The sequence below is a fragment of the Hyla sarda genome, chromosome 4 (assembly GCF_029499605.1).
Source record: "Hyla sarda isolate aHylSar1 chromosome 4, aHylSar1.hap1, whole genome shotgun sequence".
In the NCBI taxonomy this organism is placed as follows: Eukaryota; Metazoa; Chordata; class Amphibia; order Anura; family Hylidae; genus Hyla; species Hyla sarda.
The window spans coordinates 211,829,175-211,846,916 of NC_079192.1; the positions used below are offsets into that span (position 1 = coordinate 211,829,175).

The 17,742-nt window shown below is 41.9% G+C and overlaps 1 protein-coding gene across 1 annotated transcript in view; it reads left to right on the forward strand.

Moving 5' to 3' along the window:
• Positions 1 to 17,742, forward strand: part of HGF (hepatocyte growth factor) — a 196,585-nt gene that overhangs the window by 77,817 nt on the left and 101,026 nt on the right. Inside the window, exon 6 of the mRNA XM_056573419.1 lies at positions 1,668 to 1,788. Within this exon, the coding sequence (XP_056429394.1) occupies positions 1,668 to 1,788 (121 nt within the window). The remainder of the gene's footprint in view (positions 1 to 1,667; positions 1,789 to 17,742) is intronic.

The following is a 17,742-nucleotide window of genomic DNA, read 5'->3' on the forward strand; positions in this document are numbered from 1 at the left end:
TTCCCCACCGGTGTTCTGTCACATCTGGCACTCACTACCTGTGGTTTGTGTCCTGCTGCTACTCTGGCCATTCTACTTGCTCCTTGCCTGCTGCTTCAGTCTCTGGTCTGGCCAATAAAATAAGGTCCTGCTCACCCTGATACAAAGTGTCAGTGCATCCATATCCTCCCTCCACCTGTTCTTACCTATTGAGCAGTGTTGTCATTTACTCCATAAAAAAGCTCCTGCTCAGCACTCCTGGTATCCTGTGTATTAGACCTGTGAATGTCTTCCAAATTTTGTTTCTGCATGACGCCTACTGTAATGTATCAACCTTTCTGTGCTTTACCCACCTTTCACAACCTTTCTGTCTGTTTCTTACTAAACTCACTTACCGCCAGCCCATGACCTTCGCCTAGCCCCTGACTTACCTTGCCCGAGCCCTTGTCTAAACCACTACCCACACCAAGACCACGATAATATTGTAGTGAGCTGTAAAAGCAATCAGATTGTTTTTAAAGTTCCCTTGGGGACAAACAATTTGTCAAAAATAGTTTTGCTTTTTGAATATAAAAAAAATGAATGAAAAGTTTAATCATCCCCCCCCTCCCCCAATTTTTATAAAAAAAAAAATCCAAAGTATAATTTTATTGATCCTGCACAGTGAATGGCATAAAATAATAATAATAATAATAATAAATTGCCAAATGCAGTAATTGATCATGTTTGGTCACATTACATCACTGAAAAATGTCTCACACTTAAATTATATCAATAAAAACTACAGCTATGAAATAACAATAATTATATAAATTGGGTATCTCTGTAATCATACTGACTTGCAGAATACAGATAGCATGTCATTTATTGCAATGTGAACAGCATAAAAACGAAGTCCCCCAAAATTTAAGAATTGCAGTTTTGCACAAATCCTTTGTTTTTCTATTTTGAAGCGCAATTTATGGTAAAAAGATGGTGGTCTTTACAACGTACAATTGGTCCTGCAAAAGACAAGCCATCATGTAGCTCTGTATGTGTAAAAGAAAAAGAGGTTATGACATTTAGTAGATGAGGCGTTATAGACCTGCTAAAAATCACTGACGGAAAAGAGGTTAAGGTCTAAAGCTTTTTTTGATTGACATGGCAACTATATTATTCACTCGGTAGTAAATGATTATGTTTTATTGTTTTTAAGGCTGTAAGTGAACAAAGATACACAACAATAGCTTAGAACATGTGTGTTGCCATGTGCTGCCAATTACACAAAAAATGGAGCAAAAGTAAATTCTTGAAATGGGATCTATGCGATTCAAGGAGAGAGGGAAAGCAACAGTAACTTGTTCTGCTTTCTGTGTCTGTAACTAATGTGACATTCTAAATACAAAACATAATAATATGTGATGCAAGTGTAATTCCTTGAGGAACATTTGCAGTTTTATTGAACTAATAACTTTTTTGGCTGATGTTTTTGGACAAGATTTTTCTTATTTTTACATTCAACTGCATAGACCTGATGCCCTTTGAAAAGTTCAAAGCACTTATGTTGTTCTTTCTGTCGTTTTCCGAATCCATTTCACATATGCAAATCCTAGGAACAATTGTATAAATTTTAAGTTTTTCAAATAATTAATGCAGAATTATTCTCCTTTACTTATTCAATCTGTTCATGTACCGTATCATCATTTTAGTGGAATGTGTGATCTGTAATGGTGAAAACTATAGAGGACCAATGGACTACACAGAGACAGGAAAAGAATGTCAGCGATGGGACTTGCAAAGGCCACACAAGCACAAGTTTCGCCCAGAGCGGTAAGAATTGCAGATAAGCATTTTAATACGTAAAATGAATGAATGAATTTTAATAAGTAAAATTCATCTCATCTGACGATTTATTTACAAATAGAAAAAGTAGGTCTGGAATGTGTATATTATACTATCTATCTTATAAATTGTGTAGCCAGTTGTAAGTATCAGTGACTCATTTATTTGTAAATAGTAAACAATTGTTGTGCATCTGAATTCTGCGGCAGGGCTCTTGTAGCAGATAGGGCATGCACTGGTTAAAACACTTTATACGCTTAGACAAATAATTAGGAGAAAAATAAAAATATAAAAAAATCACATGCCATCCTATATATTCAGTTTTGCACTAGATAAAAGTACAGGACTTTTGTAAACCTGCAAGGCAAATTATGAAAGGAAAGATATACATTTTGCAAAGAATTAATACAACTCAGGTGGAAAAATATAAATATTATAGGTGCTATGCACCTGATTTCTGAGACCTGAAATAAATTGGCAAAATACATGCAGATAGGATTACTTTAAGCGCTATGCCTTGGAATAGTTCCTTAGTAGATGTCCATCCTTCATGTGTTATAATAACAGTACATGCTATGTACAGTATAATTAATTTCTGCTATCTAGTCCGTGGATGGTCTGCTCGCTCCGTCTGTTGGAGCATACTTGATGTAGGTCCTGCTGGATTAAGTCTGCTGACTCTGCTCACCCCATTTCTCCTGCAAGCTAGTACAGATGCTGGCCGGCAAGTTTATGCTGGATGCTTGCAGGCAGGAGTAATTGACAGGGGTAGCACAAACTCTGCTCTGGCATCGTTGTGGATGGAATCCTGCTGTGAGCACCCACTCTTTGAAAGTGATGATAGTAGGAGTCAGTGTGTCTGTAATTGCAGGGAGAATTATTGGTTCACATATGAAGGTGATCGGAGAGTGATAGTTGGGGTAATGCATTTTAGGGAAGTGTCCCCTTATTCAATAGCGATCAAAATAAGCATAATCATAAGTCATATATGGGAAATATCTGTCTTTTATATCCTCTATAGTATGTCTTGATTGACACCTTTTAGGGTATTGGTCAAATCCTGGACCAAATTTTCTTTGGATGGCCCAGAAAATATGAAATGGATTTCCATACCAAAGATTGTTGCTAAATGTATATGTTGCATATGATATGTGATCTATTAGAAAAAATAGGCAGAGCTCCTCATGGGACGAGTACCGTTTGGCAGAAATGTTGAAGGTGAGAGAGTGGTTACACAAGTGTTTGTATTCTGCTTACCTTGCTTAGTTATGTAACAGACACAACCACATATGCACATGAAATAATACTTGGTGGTGCAGCCTCCTGATGTAACAACCTGGAGAAATCCTGGCCGAACAGTGTGAATCCAAGGATAGAAGAAAAATATTACTGGGTTTCTGGTGCAATCAACCAAGGAGACAAAGCAGAACATCCTTAAAGTAATTTTATTAGCCAAAACATGACACATTTTGGAGCATAGCAGCTCCTTCCTCAGATGAAATGGCAGTATCCTATGCTATGAAATGTGTCATGTTTGGCTAATAAAATTACTTTAAGGATATTCCGCTTCATCTCCTTGGTGGATTGCGCCAGAAACCAGGTAATACTTTTCTTCTATCCTTGGATATGTTGCATATGAGATATTAGGGTAAATAAATAAATAAATAAATAAAAAAACAACAGTGGAACATATACATTTATCAACAATCTTCTACAGTACATACATCTATCAACAATTTTCTATGTATATTATGTGTAATCATATGCAGTATAGATCAGTCTTCATTATCTACTATCCGATGACTTTCTTTTAAGTTACCATAAAACAATCCATATTGATTATGGACATCTATTAAGGAACTATCCCAACGCCTAGCACTTAAAATAACCCTATCTGCATGTACTTTACCTATTTATTTCAGATCTTTCCTTGCATAGATTGCTTGCAGGTATACAAAAGTTCTGTACTTTTATCTAGTGCAAAACTGCACATATAAGGTGGCATGTGAATTTTTTAGATGTTTATTTGTCTCATAATTATTTATCTTAGCGTGTAAAGTGTTTTAACCACTGCAGGCTGTATCTGCTACAATGGTCCTGCAGCAGAATTCAGATGGACAACAATTGTATACTGTTTACAAATAAATAAGTCGCTAATACTTACAAATGGCTACACAATTTACAAGGTATGTATTATACAAATTTGAGACATATTTTGTAACTAGAACACAGTACACACCATTATTTACTTATTATCTGGTCACTTAGCATAATTATACCTAGTTGGACTGTTATTCCCTTTTGCTGTGAATTCTCCACATCTGTTGTCTTAACCCCTGCATATTTGTGAGATATAACCTGTGTCTTCTGCTTGTGAGCTTAGATTTTTGGACTTGATAAAGGGAGGAATCCCGAAAGCTTGTCTCTACAAAATGCTGTTAGTCCAATAAAAAAGATTTTACAAGATACTGCAACATTTCATGATTTGCATCAGCATCACTGGACTAACACGGCTACTCAAATTCACTATATATATATATATATATATATATATATATATATATATATATATATATATATATATATATATATATATATATATAGAATTAGGCACATGGAGTAATGTGCAACACAGGTACCTCGGTATAATTTATCCCAATACGTGCAGTATGAGCCACACAAACTCGGAGGGTTATTCAAAGCTCTGGCCTATTAGCCATCCTTTCTTTATTTTTAACTTGTAGGCAAGTTCATAGTTTTCTTCCTGGCATCATTTAAAAAAATGATGTTAGGGGTAACCCTTCTCTACAAAGTAGTCCTCTAACAAACCAGCTTGTCACATAATACTTTCACAAGGGCAATTCTTTCTTATCCATTGAAATTGGCTGGCTGGGATATTTTGAACATATTTCTTAATAATGCCTTAAAAATATAAATAACTATTTGAATCTGCTTGTTTAAAGTAGGTTTTGGAAATTATCCTTTTTCTTTTGTAACTTAGTTCAAGGTCTAAAACTACAATACAGTGATCCCTCTACTTACTATGGCATCAACATAAAATACTTTCTAAATACTAGATAACAGTTGCGCTATAATATGGATGTGGTGATATGCCCAATTTTGCTGCTTAACTTAATGGTATGCCTTCCCGTGTGTCATACACAGATGTGTGGGTCACTGAAATTTGATATATTAGTAAGCGTTATATGGGACTTAACTATTTATTTGGTTAATTGTATAGATGCGTACCTGCATACTGTTGCAAATGGAGCGCCACATGTATAGGATAAAAATGGTATATGCTTCGATACAAAGACTGTACTTATATTAGATAATAAATGCTTATGCGCAGCCCAGACGCTGTGTAATTCTATAGTCCATGTAGACAAAGCATGTATTTTGAAGTACATGCTTTATCTAAGTGGACTATAGAATTACCTAGCATCTAGGCTGTGCATAAGCATTTATTATCTAATGTAAGTACAGTCTTTGTATCGAAGCATATCCTATACATGTGGCACTCCATTTGCAACAATATGCAGGTACGCATCTATACAATTAACCAAATAAATAGTATTTGTGCATTAAGTCCAATATAGCACTTACTAATTCATCATATTTCATAAAATACTTTCAACATACAATGGTCTTTTCTGGACCATTGTAACTTGAAATCAGACTCAACATACAATGCTAAAGAGAGTACAGATCTGCAAAACGTATCAATGGTTGGAAGAACTGACCAATCAGAATGGGCTTTTTACTGGTATAACTCATGTATTACTCAAGCACATGCACTAATTGGCTGTCTGGTAGCACTTCTCTATAGTACAGCCAGATACTACATGTTCTGTACTACTAGTGTAAAATGTTTGTTTTGACCCAGATGGTTTTCTGTGTATATAGGGACTATTTGCCCTATAAACAAATTTGCAAAACTAGGCACAACTCAAGTCCCCATAACGATGCTTCTTATCAAAAAGAAACTGTTACGCCTAGCGCTCCGGGTCCCCGCTCCTCCCCGGAGCGCTCACGGCGTCTTTCTCCCTGCAGCGCCCCGGTCGGTCCCGCTGACCGGGAGCGCTGCACTGTCATGGCCGTTGGGGATGCGATTCGCACAGCGGGACGCGCCCGCTCGCGAATCGCATCCCAGGTCACTTACCCGTCCCGGTCCCCTGCTGTCATGTGCTGGCGCGCGCGGCTCCGCTCTCTAGGGCGCGCGCGCGCCAGCTCTCTGAGACTTAAAGGGCCAGTGCACCAATGATTGGTGCCTGGCCCAATTAGCTTAATTGGCTTCCATCTGCTCCCTGCCTTTATCTGACCTCCTCCCATGCACTCCCTTGCCGGATCTTGTTGCCTTGTGCCAGTGAAAGCGTTTAGTGTGTCCAAAGCCTGTGTACCTGAACTTCTGCTACCCATCCTGACTACGAACCTTGCCGCCTGCCCCCGACCTTCTGCTACGTCTGACCTTGCCTCTGCCTAGTCCTTCTGTCCCACGCCTTCTCAGCAGTCAGCGAGGTAGAGCCGTTGCTAGTGGATACGACCTGGTTGCTACTGCCGCAGCAAGACCATCCCGCTTTGCGGCGGGCTCTGGTGAACACCAGTAGCCTCTTAGAACCGGTCCACTAGCACGGTCCACGCCAATCCCTCGCTGACACAGAGGATCCACTACCTGGAAGCCGAATCGTGACAGTAGATCCGGCCATGGATCCCGCTGAGGTGCCGCTGCCAAGTCTCGCTGATCTTCCCACGGTGGTCGCTCAGCAATCGCAGCAGATTGCCCAACAAGGACAGCAGCTGTCGCAGTTGACCGCCATGTTACAGCAAATTCTGCCTCTGCTACAGCAGCAACCATCTCCTCCGCCAGCTCCTGCACCTCCTCCGCAGCGAGTGGCCGCTCCTAACCTCCGCTTGTCCCTGCCGGACAAATTTGATGGGGACTCCAGACTCTGCCGTGGATTTTTGTCTCAGTGTTCCCTGCATATGGAGATGTTGTCAGACTTGTTTCCTACAGAACGGTCTAAGGTGGCGTTCGTAGTAAGCCTTCTTTCAGGAAAGGCCTTGTCTTGGGCCACACCGCTCTGGGACCGCAATGATCCTGCCACAGCCACAGTCCAGTCCTTCTTTGCTGAAGTCCGAAGTGTCTTTGAGGAACCTGCCCGAGCCTCTTCTGCTGAGACTGCCTTGCTGAACCTGGTCCAGGGTAATTCTTCCGTTGGCGAGTACGCCATACAATTCCGTACTTTTGCTTCTGAACTATCCTGGAATAATGAGGCTCTCTGCGCGACCTTTAAAAAAGGCCTATCCAGTCGCATCAAGGATGTGCTGGCCGCACGAGAGATTCCTGCCAACCTCCAAGAACTCATCCATTTGGCTACCCGCATTGACATGCGTTTTTCTGAGCGACACCAAGAGCTCCGCCAGGAAAAAGACTTAGATCTCTGGGCACCTCTCCCACAGCATCCTTTGCAGTCTTCGCCTGGGCCTCCCGCCGAGGAGGCCATGCAAGTGGATCGGTCTCGCCTGACCCAGGAAGAGAGGAATCGCCGTAGAGAAGAAAATCTCTGTCTGTACTGTGCCAGTACTGAGCATTTCTTGGTGGATTGCCCTATCCGTCCTCCACGCCTGGGAAACGCACGCACGCACCCAGCTCACGTGGGTGTGGCATCTTTTGGTTCTAAGTCTTCTTCTCCACGTCTCACGGTGCCCGTGCGGATTTCCCCTACAGCCAACTCCTCCATCTCAGCCGTGGCCTGCTTGGACTCTGGTGCCTCCGGGAATTTTATTTTGGAGTCCTTTGTTAATAAATTCAGCATCCCGGTGACCCGTCTCGTCAAGCCGCTCTACATTTCCGCGGTCAACGGAGCCAGATTGGACTGCACCGTGCGTTACCGCACAGAACCCCTCCTGATGTCTATCGGACCTCACCACGAAAGGATTGAGTTCTTCATTCTCCCCAACTGTACCTCTGAGGTCCTCCTCGGTCTGCCTTGGCTCCGGCTTCATTCCCCCACCATTGATTGGACCACCGGGGAGATCAGGAACTGGGACTCTGCCTGCCACAGGAAGTGCCTCTCCCCCCCTCCCAGTCCCGTCAGGCAAGCCTCTGTGCCTCCCCATGGCCCCCGTCCTGGTGTCACACTGCCTCGTGCCAGGCCTCGCCCTCTGCCCTCCCTCCCCATCCCCACTCCTGCTGTACTGCCTGCCGTTGAGGAAACCCTCCATTCTTTCCCGGTGTCCTCATCCCAGGGGAGGCAGTTACCGGACAAAGAGAAGGGGAGACCTAAGGGGGGGGGGTACTGTTACGCCTAGCGCTCCGGGTCCCCGCTCCTCCCCGGAGCGCTCACGGCGTCTTTCTCCCTGCAGCGCCCCGGTCGGTCCCGCTGACCGGGAGCGCTGCACTGTCATGGCCGTTGGGGATGCGATTCGCACAGCGGGACGCGCCCGCTCGCGAATCGCATCCCAGGTCACTTACCCGTCCCGGTCCCCTGCTGTCATGTGCTGGCGCGCGCGGCTCCGCTCTCTAGGGCGCGCGCGCGCCAGCTCTCTGAGACTTAAAGGGCCAGTGCACCAATGATTGGTGCCTGGCCCAATTAGCTTAATTGGCTTCCATCTGCTCCCTGCCTTTATCTGACCTCCTCCCATGCACTCCCTTGCCGGATCTTGTTGCCTTGTGCCAGTGAAAGCGTTTAGTGTGTCCAAAGCCTGTGTACCTGAACTTCTGCTACCCATCCTGACTACGAACCTTGCCGCCTGCCCCCGACCTTCTGCTACGTCTGACCTTGCCTCTGCCTAGTCCTTCTGTCCCACGCCTTCTCAGCAGTCAGCGAGGTAGAGCCGTTGCTAGTGGATACGACCTGGTTGCTACTGCCGCAGCAAGACCATCCCGCTTTGCGGCGGGCTCTGGTGAACACCAGTAGCCTCTTAGAACCGGTCCACTAGCACGGTCCACGCCAATCCCTCGCTGACACAGAGGATCCACTACCTGGAAGCCGAATCGTGACAGAAACATTTTATGTGTTCATATAAAAATGTATATCTTTTCTTCCCTTTATTATTATTTGGACATTTTCTTTTTTCCCCATATTTTTTAAATTTCCACTTGTTTAATCATAATTCAGAAAAGTGCAATAATGCGGTACTTCAATGTAGTATTCCTGTCAGCTTAAAATTGAACATTTTATTTGTCTCTGCCTCCAGCAGCTCCTGGTACAAACAGAAACAGGGTACAACTATGGGGACAACTTCATAATCAGGGAACCTTTTCATAACTTTATAAAACATCACTTTCATTGCGAACTTTTAAAACAAAAAAACACATAATAACACACTATTACACAACCGCCACCCTACTTAAAGTGTACTGCACTAATTGCATCTATTTCACAATCACGGCTTTGCAACAAGGGACAGTCCAATATGAAAAGCAGGATAATGTAATACTGTCTAGAAGTAGTTGAAGCTAGTCATTGGGGCTTAGCTATATCAAAGACTTCCGAGGTACATTACGGACGAGGTACATAGCATCCAATTCACACTGTGCTGCTCCCCAAAATGTTCCCTAGGGCATGTACATAGATGCAATCCAGCTACGGCATACTAGTGCAGTCACTGACTGCATTTGCCCTATTCCCATGTTCAGTAGCAGCAGAAAAGTCAAAACATAGTGTGTGCAACCTCAATAGCAGCAATTGTAGCTATTGCACTATCCCATAAAGCAATTTGTATAGGCAAATAGCAGCATTAGAGTCTTATGTAGCAGCAGTTAGCAGCAAATTGCACAATTTGCATCACAGTAAGCAGCTAATGGATTGCACTTGCCCCTTTTTCCTTCATTCACCACTCCATGATATGTTTCACATGTTTCAACTTATGCATAGAAATACTGTTGTGGCATAGTTACATATCCTGTCGCGCACCCAAGAAAGGTCCTACGCATTTCCTTTGCCATCAGTCAGGAGTATAGGGAAATGTGTCTCAAAATCCTCAATGATAGAGAATGCTACCTCCCATTAAATGATCCCACAAAAAGATTTGGTGATGAGTTGTTAGCCATTTTGGATAGAGCTAGATTAGGAGGTCTAATTAATGCAAGGGAATATGATTATTATTTGAAACCTACACATCCCAGAATTGCCAGCTTTTATGCAATTCCGAAGATACATAAGGGCTACCCCCCCCCCCCCCCCCAAAGTATGTGGATGTCATACTGTGTTCGTTTGTATACGCTCTAACCTCATTTGTGAAGGATACCACGAATGTGCTCAAAGACTGGAGGATCATAGGATCATTAGACGTGGAGGCCCTTTACTCCTCAATTCCGCAGGATAGAGGATTAGAAGCTACAATTTTCTTTTTACAGACAAGGGGTATGCAGTATGGCCACATAATCAGTTTGTCCTGAAACTTCTCACATTTATTCTTACTAAAAACTATTTTCTGTTTGAGGAGCGGTCTTTCCACCAACAGCGAGCTACAGCGATGGGGAGCCCCTTTGCCCCCAGTTACACAAACCTTTACCTGGGTTGGTGGGAGGACAAACATGTCTTCCATGAGGAAATATCTCTATGGACTGACCACATAGCAATGTGGGTCAGATTCATAGACAACATTTTTCTCATATGGACAGCCACCGAGGACATGTTCAAGGATTTTGTTGTGACCCTCAACCAGAATACGTTGGGCCTGAGATTTACATCTACATGCAGTAGAAATTAATTGGTGTCTCTAGACCTAAAGTTTTGGGTGGCCGATGATAATCAGATACATACAACAGTACTGTATATTGGAAGGAAACGGCCATGAATGCCCTTCTTCAGTGGGATAGTTGCCATCCTATCCTGATGAAGAGGGACATACCTACTGGTCAGTATCTACGAATGCAGAGGAATTGTTCAACTTTGGCCAAGTTTGAAGTTAAAGCTTCTCAATTAAGGACCAGACTGAGAGATGGGGGCTATCCAAAAAACGTATGGTCCTTAATACACACAGAACCAACCTCCTGGCACCTAAAGCCCAACCTAATCAAAATGATTCTATCAGGCACCTATGACAAAAGTGGAGAGAAGTCCAGGACATCATTACATCATATTGGGATATTCTGAGGATGGATACAATTGCAGGAATTATCCCTTCAAGACATCAGTTGACACACAGCTTTTTTGAGCCTGAGAAACCTAAAGTATGGCTGACAAACAAAATTAAAGCCACCTTTCCATGTGGTAAATGTACAGTTTGCCTATATATCAAAAGAAAGACATTCAGGAGTACCAGTGTCCCGAAGGAATTTGAGATGCATGCATTTGCAAACTGTAAGACTAAAGGGGTGATTTACCTATTAACATGTGCTTGCCCCCTGAACTATATAGGGAAGACCTTTAGGCCCCTGAAAAAGAGAGTACAGGAACACTTGGGGGATATTATACATGCTAGGGATACCCCTGTGGGACCTCATTATGCCCAATTTCTGTGACTGTATCCAGTTAATTTAACGGTACAGGTCAGGGGAGGGGGGGGGGACTGGTATAGGACTCTGCTCCAGAGGGAAGCAGAATGGAAATTTAGACTTAATAAGACCAAAAGGGCTAAAGGATTTCATACCATATGCTTGTTTCATCCAATATGTAGAATCCATTCTCTCTTATTATTTATTGTAGCATTTTTAGCCGCATCCCCATAGTTTACTACCCCCCTAATGGTACTAAGTTGTGCACGGTCTACTAAATGGACATTTACGTTTGGGAGCAATGTTTAGTATACATGTTCTGTCACATGCTACCTCTTGAATTAGGGCATGATAGAGTATGTTATTTACCTGTATGTCTTGAAGCTCTGCTCAGCTGCTGATCGGTATCGGGATTGCAACAGGAATGACTTCGCAAACTATTTGGTATCTGTGGTAACTTGCTGTCAGAATGAAGCGTGGAGCACTACCTGATGCAATGTTACTGAATCCTTCCACCACTCACCTGACTTGGATAGCCCCATCTCAGGTAGGTGGGTGTGAGTACACATCAGCGGACTTTGGAGGTGAGCAGTCACATCACTGATGGGGAGGGGTTAATATGAGGAAAATTAGAGTGGGCTTTGTAGTCAGAGTGTGGCTGCCACCAAAGCCGCACACACCTAGATTGGCACATACCGTGGAAGCCAACATGAAGATGCCACAATTCCGGTCCCTGATGACTGATGGCAAAGAAAATGCCTATAACCTTCCTTGGATGCACAACAGGATATGAGGATATTTCTATGCCACAACAGTACTATTTCTATGCATATGTTGAAACGTGTGACTAAAACATGGATATAATGGAGTGGTGAATGAAGATAAAAGGGGCAAATGCAATCCATTAGCTGCTTACTGTGATGCAAATTGTGCAATTCGCTGCTAACTGCTGCTACATAAGACTCTAATACTGCTGTTTGATATACAAACTGCTTTATGGGATAGTGCAATAGCTATGATTGCTGCTATTGCGGTTGCACACACTATGCTTTGACTTTTCTGCTGCTACTGAATATGGGAATAGTGCAAATGCCTGTCAGTGACTGCACTTGTATGTCGTAGCTGCATTGTATCTATGTACATGCCCTAGGGAACATTTTGTGGAGCAGCACAGTGTGAATTGGATGCTATGAACCTCATCCGTGATATGCTGTATGGGATTGAGTTATGTCAGTATATGCTATCAGATATCATGGTGAATATTACTCGGAAGTCTTTGATATAGCTAAGCCCTCAATGACTAGTTTCAACCACTCCTAAACAGTATTACAAAATCCTGCTTTTCACATTGGGCTGTTCCTTTTTCCATATCCGTGATTGTGAAATAAATGCAATTTGTGCAGTACACTTCAGGTAGGGTGGCGGTCCGTGTAATAGTGTGCTATGTTTCATGAAGTTATGAAAAGGTTCCCTGATTATGAAGTTATCTAAGTGAAGTAGAAGACCTCAACCAAGTGCTGCAGCTATATGCAAATCTATGGTGTAATATTACAGCTATGGGGACTCCAGTCTCCTGTACATAGGCTAACCTGTTTCTGTCTGTACTGGAGAGAGACCTCGACCTGACAACCAAGAATCCATACTGTATGTATATCAGCTGCACACCTGAGGCTGATATAGTGGATACAGTGGCTGTAAACATAAGATTATTGTGATACATATATCATTCATAAACTATGAAGAAGCCATCAATCATGAAAGGGAATCTGTTTGATATCTGCTACTACGTCTCAGTCTACACAGCAAAGCTGACAAGTTTCTTGAAATCAAGAAATGTCATTTTACTGAAATATGTCATGATAACCATGAGTACATTTATGTAGAAGTAGCTACACTTAATTTGATTTCACATTTTAAATTCTAAAATGTTTGTAATCAGCAATGTAGTGTCTATTTTTTTCAGCTGCCTATGTGAAAATAGCTTACTAGAAAGAGTCATACACTCAATTTTTCTGGTAAACACTATGCTACTTTTCAGTCATAGTTACATCCCTTCTTCACAGGGTAATCTAAGATAAGATAAGTAAATACAAATGTCACTTTCTCTTAAATCAACTGTCTATCAAAGCACCTGGCAGATTAAATTTCATATCAATGTTAAATTCAATATCCTTCCTAAGAACCTTTTATAGGACTTGACCAGGAAATATATCCACCATATTATGGAAATCAATGTTAATACTTTGAAGTGACAACAAGATGGATGTGTAATTACTCGTTTCTTCTGTTTATCAAAATGTGTACATAGCATGCACAAATAACACTAAACTTTGAAATGACATGCCATTCATCAAATTCTCAACATATTCAACTTGAAACAGAGCGTTAGTTAAGTCTGCAGTATGCTTTCAGTTATGTAGGTAAATATGTTTGGTGATAAAACTTGTAGTTTGTCACCTTATATTTATACCCAATTTATATAGGTTTGATTTTATTTTACAACTAACAATGAGTTATAACTACATGCACCAAATTTATTTCGTTGAGAAAATGTCCTTTTCTGACCCCTATAACTTATAAGTATAAGGGGGGGGGGGGTATGGGGGCTGCCGTGATCTGAAGTTTTTATTGGTACCATTTTTGTCTTAATCTGACTTTTTGATCACTTTTAATTAACTTTTTTATGGTATAAAAAGTGACCAAAAATTAGCTATTTTTGACTTTGGAATTTTTTTACGTGTACGCCATTGACCGTGCAGTTTAATTAATGATATCTTTTTATAGGTCGGACATTTACACATGTGGCAATACCACATATGTTTATTTTTATTTACACAGATTTTGTTTTTTTTTATGGGAAAAGGGGGGTGATTCAAACTTTCATAAGGGAAGAGGTTAAATCACATTTCTTAACATTTTAATTTCAATGCTATAGCCCCCATAGGGGACTATAACATTGCACACACTGATTTCCTACACTGATCACTGCCATGCATTAACATGGCATTGATCAGTGTGATCGCTTCTTGACTGCTCCTGCCTGGATCTCAGGCACAGAGCAGTCATTTGACGATTGGACAGCGAGTAAGCAGGTAGGGATCCTCCTCATGTCCTGCAAGATGTTTGGGGCCCGAACAGCATCACTGAACTAACTGGCATTTTTTACTTTTGTTTTAGACGCGGCAATCAAGTTTTATCGTCGCATCTAAAGGGTTAATGCATATTAATCAGCCCAATTGGTGATGTCTCGCATTAGCCGTGGGTCCTGGTTACCTATAGCAACCGGGACCCACCGGGTATGATGAGCGCTCACCTGCTGAGTGTGCGTCATATCTCGGGAGTCGCAGATGGACGTTAATGAACGTCCATTTGCATTAACCTCTTGGGGACACAGGGCGTATGCATACGCCCTGCATCCCCGATCCTTATGGACTCAGGGCGTACCTGTACGCCCTGGTCCCATTTAATGGGTTTAAACCGTTCTCACCAGCAGAGAACGGGTTAAACCCGGTGGGTCCCTTTGCTACGGGCAGCCAGGACCCAAAGCTAATGCCGGCATGGTCGATCGGGACGATTCCCGGCATTAACCCTTTAGATGCCACGATCAAAGTTGATCGCAGCATCTAAAACGAAAGTCAAATAATCCCAGCAGCTCAGCGGAGCTGATCGGGACTATCGCGACAAAATCGTGATGTCCCGATCAGCTTATGGGATGATGGGAGGGACCTCACCTGCCTCTCCGTTGTCCGATTGGCGATCTACTTCTCCATGCCTGCACAGAAGGCTAGAGCAGCAGACAGCCGGTTTCACTGATCAGTGCTTTGCAATGACAGAGCACTGAACAGTGTATGCAATCAGAAGACTTCATGGTGTAGCCCCCTATGGAGGCTAAAAAAATTGTAAAAAAAAGTGTAATAAAGGTTCATTAACCCCTTCCCTATTAAAAGTTTAAAACACCCCCGTTTTCCCATTTTTTAAATAAAATAATGTAATAAAGAATAAAAATAATCATATATGGTACCGCCGCGTGTATAAATCTCTGAACTATTAAAATATAAGGTTAGCTAAACCACACGGTCGATGGCGTACATGTAAAAAAATACCAAATTCCAAAATTGTGTATTTTTGGTCACTTCATATACCATAAAAATATTAATAAAAAGCAATCAAAAAGTCCCATCAAAACAAAAATGGTACGATAAAAAATACAGATGACGGCACAAAAAATGAGCCCTCATACCTCCCCGTTCAAGGAAAAATAATAAAGTTATAGGGGTCATAAGATGCCAATTTTAAATATACTGTTACGCCGAGCACTCCGGGTCCCCGCTCCTCCCCAGAGCGCTCGCAGCGTTCTCTCATTCGCAGCGCCCCGGTCAAACCTGCTGACCGGGTGCGCTGCGATATTACTCCCACCCGGGATGCGATTCGTGATGCGGGACGCGCCCGCTCGCGATGTGCATCTCGGCTCCCGTACCTGACCCGTTCCCCGTCTGTGTTGTCCCGGCGCGCGCGGCCCCGCTCCTTAGGGCGCGCGCGCGGCCCCGCTCCTTAGGGCGCGCGCGCCGGGTCTCTGCGATTTAAAGGGCCACTGCGCCACTGATTGGCGCAGCAGGCCTAATCAGTATCCTCACCTGTGCACTCCCTACTTATACCTCACTTCCCCCGCACTCCCTCGCCGGATCTTGTTATATTCCAAAATAAGTGATGTCCTTGCAAAGCACAATTGGTGATGCAAAAAACAGGTCCTAATATGTGAGTAGGTGCAAAATTGAAAGAGTTATGATTTTTAGAAAGGAAGGAGGAAAAAGCGAAAATGCAAAAACAAAAATTTGCTGAGTCCTTAAGGGGAAAATAGGCTGAGTCCCTAAGGTGTTAAGGGGTTAAAAGGGCCTCTAATAAAAAATAAAAGAAGCAAGCTTATTGGTTGCTATGGGCAACTGGTTAACTTTTCCTTCTCCACAGGTTTTGATAAATCTCTCCAAATATGCTGATAGGTTAACTGGCTGTAGTTAAATCACTGCCACGTCCCCCCATAAGGTCATGTCACGCCCCCTCAATGAAAGTCTATGGCCGTGTGCAACACAATGTTTGTGGGGGTCCCAGTGGCGGAACATCCATGATCAGACATCTTATCCCCTATCCTTTGGATAGGGGATAATATGTCTAGGGGGGGAGTACCCCTTTAATGTGTGTGTATATAGGATTATACTATTGCCAGCTCCAATGTGCTCAAGCACCTTTATGACTGCCAATTTCATTAGAGTGCTGTGGAATAAATAAGTGCTTTATAAGCAATGCATGAATGCAAAATAAGTAACTAACTAAACAAAAAAAAATAATAAATAAACATATTCTGTGATTTTAAGTCCATGAGAAAGTTATTAAGAAGTTGATGTAGCATTTTTTTTTCTTTATGAGACAAACAATAAATATAAGCATACATGACTATGGATTCTTTTGTCTATTAATCCATAAAACTTTCACTTCCAAAATTTTGATTGGACCCAGATGGAAACTCTTGTTGAGCTAACACATATAGACTTACAAGGACTGGCTTCATCCATTTTATCCTTAATCCAACTTTAAGGGCATGACCAAATACATATAGGAGTGCTAAGGGCAACTAGCTTCATTTGTTACGATAAAATAAAACAGTACTGTAAAACAAGCCTGGATATTTAATCATGCACAGTTAAAAGCCAAGTAGACTACATTGTGAGGCATCTCCCAGATGAATTATTTCAGCTTCATGGTTTCCTTTTAAATTTGATCATTATTCAAAGGGACAGCTACATTTTCATAATCTATGAGAACTAATAATTCTCTTTTGCAGACTCCCTTTCATCAAAGAATTTAGCAATATAGTTAAATCTGCTAAGAGATTAAAAAGCTAAAGAATCTCAAGTTGGATTTTGAAGCATAAACCTGACATCTGATATTAAACAGTGAACACTTACACACACGACATGGATCCTTTTACACTGACTCAACCTGTTGTAGCTATAAACTGATCACAGGGATACATGTCATGCAGACCATAACACACATAACCTGTTGAACCAGGGTGTTTACAGGATACATACTGATAAACATTACAAAAATAAAAATACAGCTATTCTTTTTAAAACATTGAACATTTTGGGTTTTCTCAGTGTTGCTGTATCTGAACAACTCTTCTCCATATGCCAGATTGGCTCTATAACCAGAGCCAGAGAAGAAAGTTGGCTTGTATGAGTTGGAGGGCTCCCTCATTTCCCAATTTTTGAATAGGTGCTGTCAAAATGGGGTGATAGACTAAGAAATTTCCCTGTCATTTGAAAAAACAAAAACATTAAATAAAACTTTTTAAATGGGTACTCAAAGGGGTACTCACTTTTTTTTTCTAATTAATTGGTACCAGAAAGTTAAACAGATTTATAAATTACTTCTAAAAAAAAAATCTTAATTCTTTCAGTACTTATCAGCTGCTGTATGCTCGAGAGGAAGTTGTATTG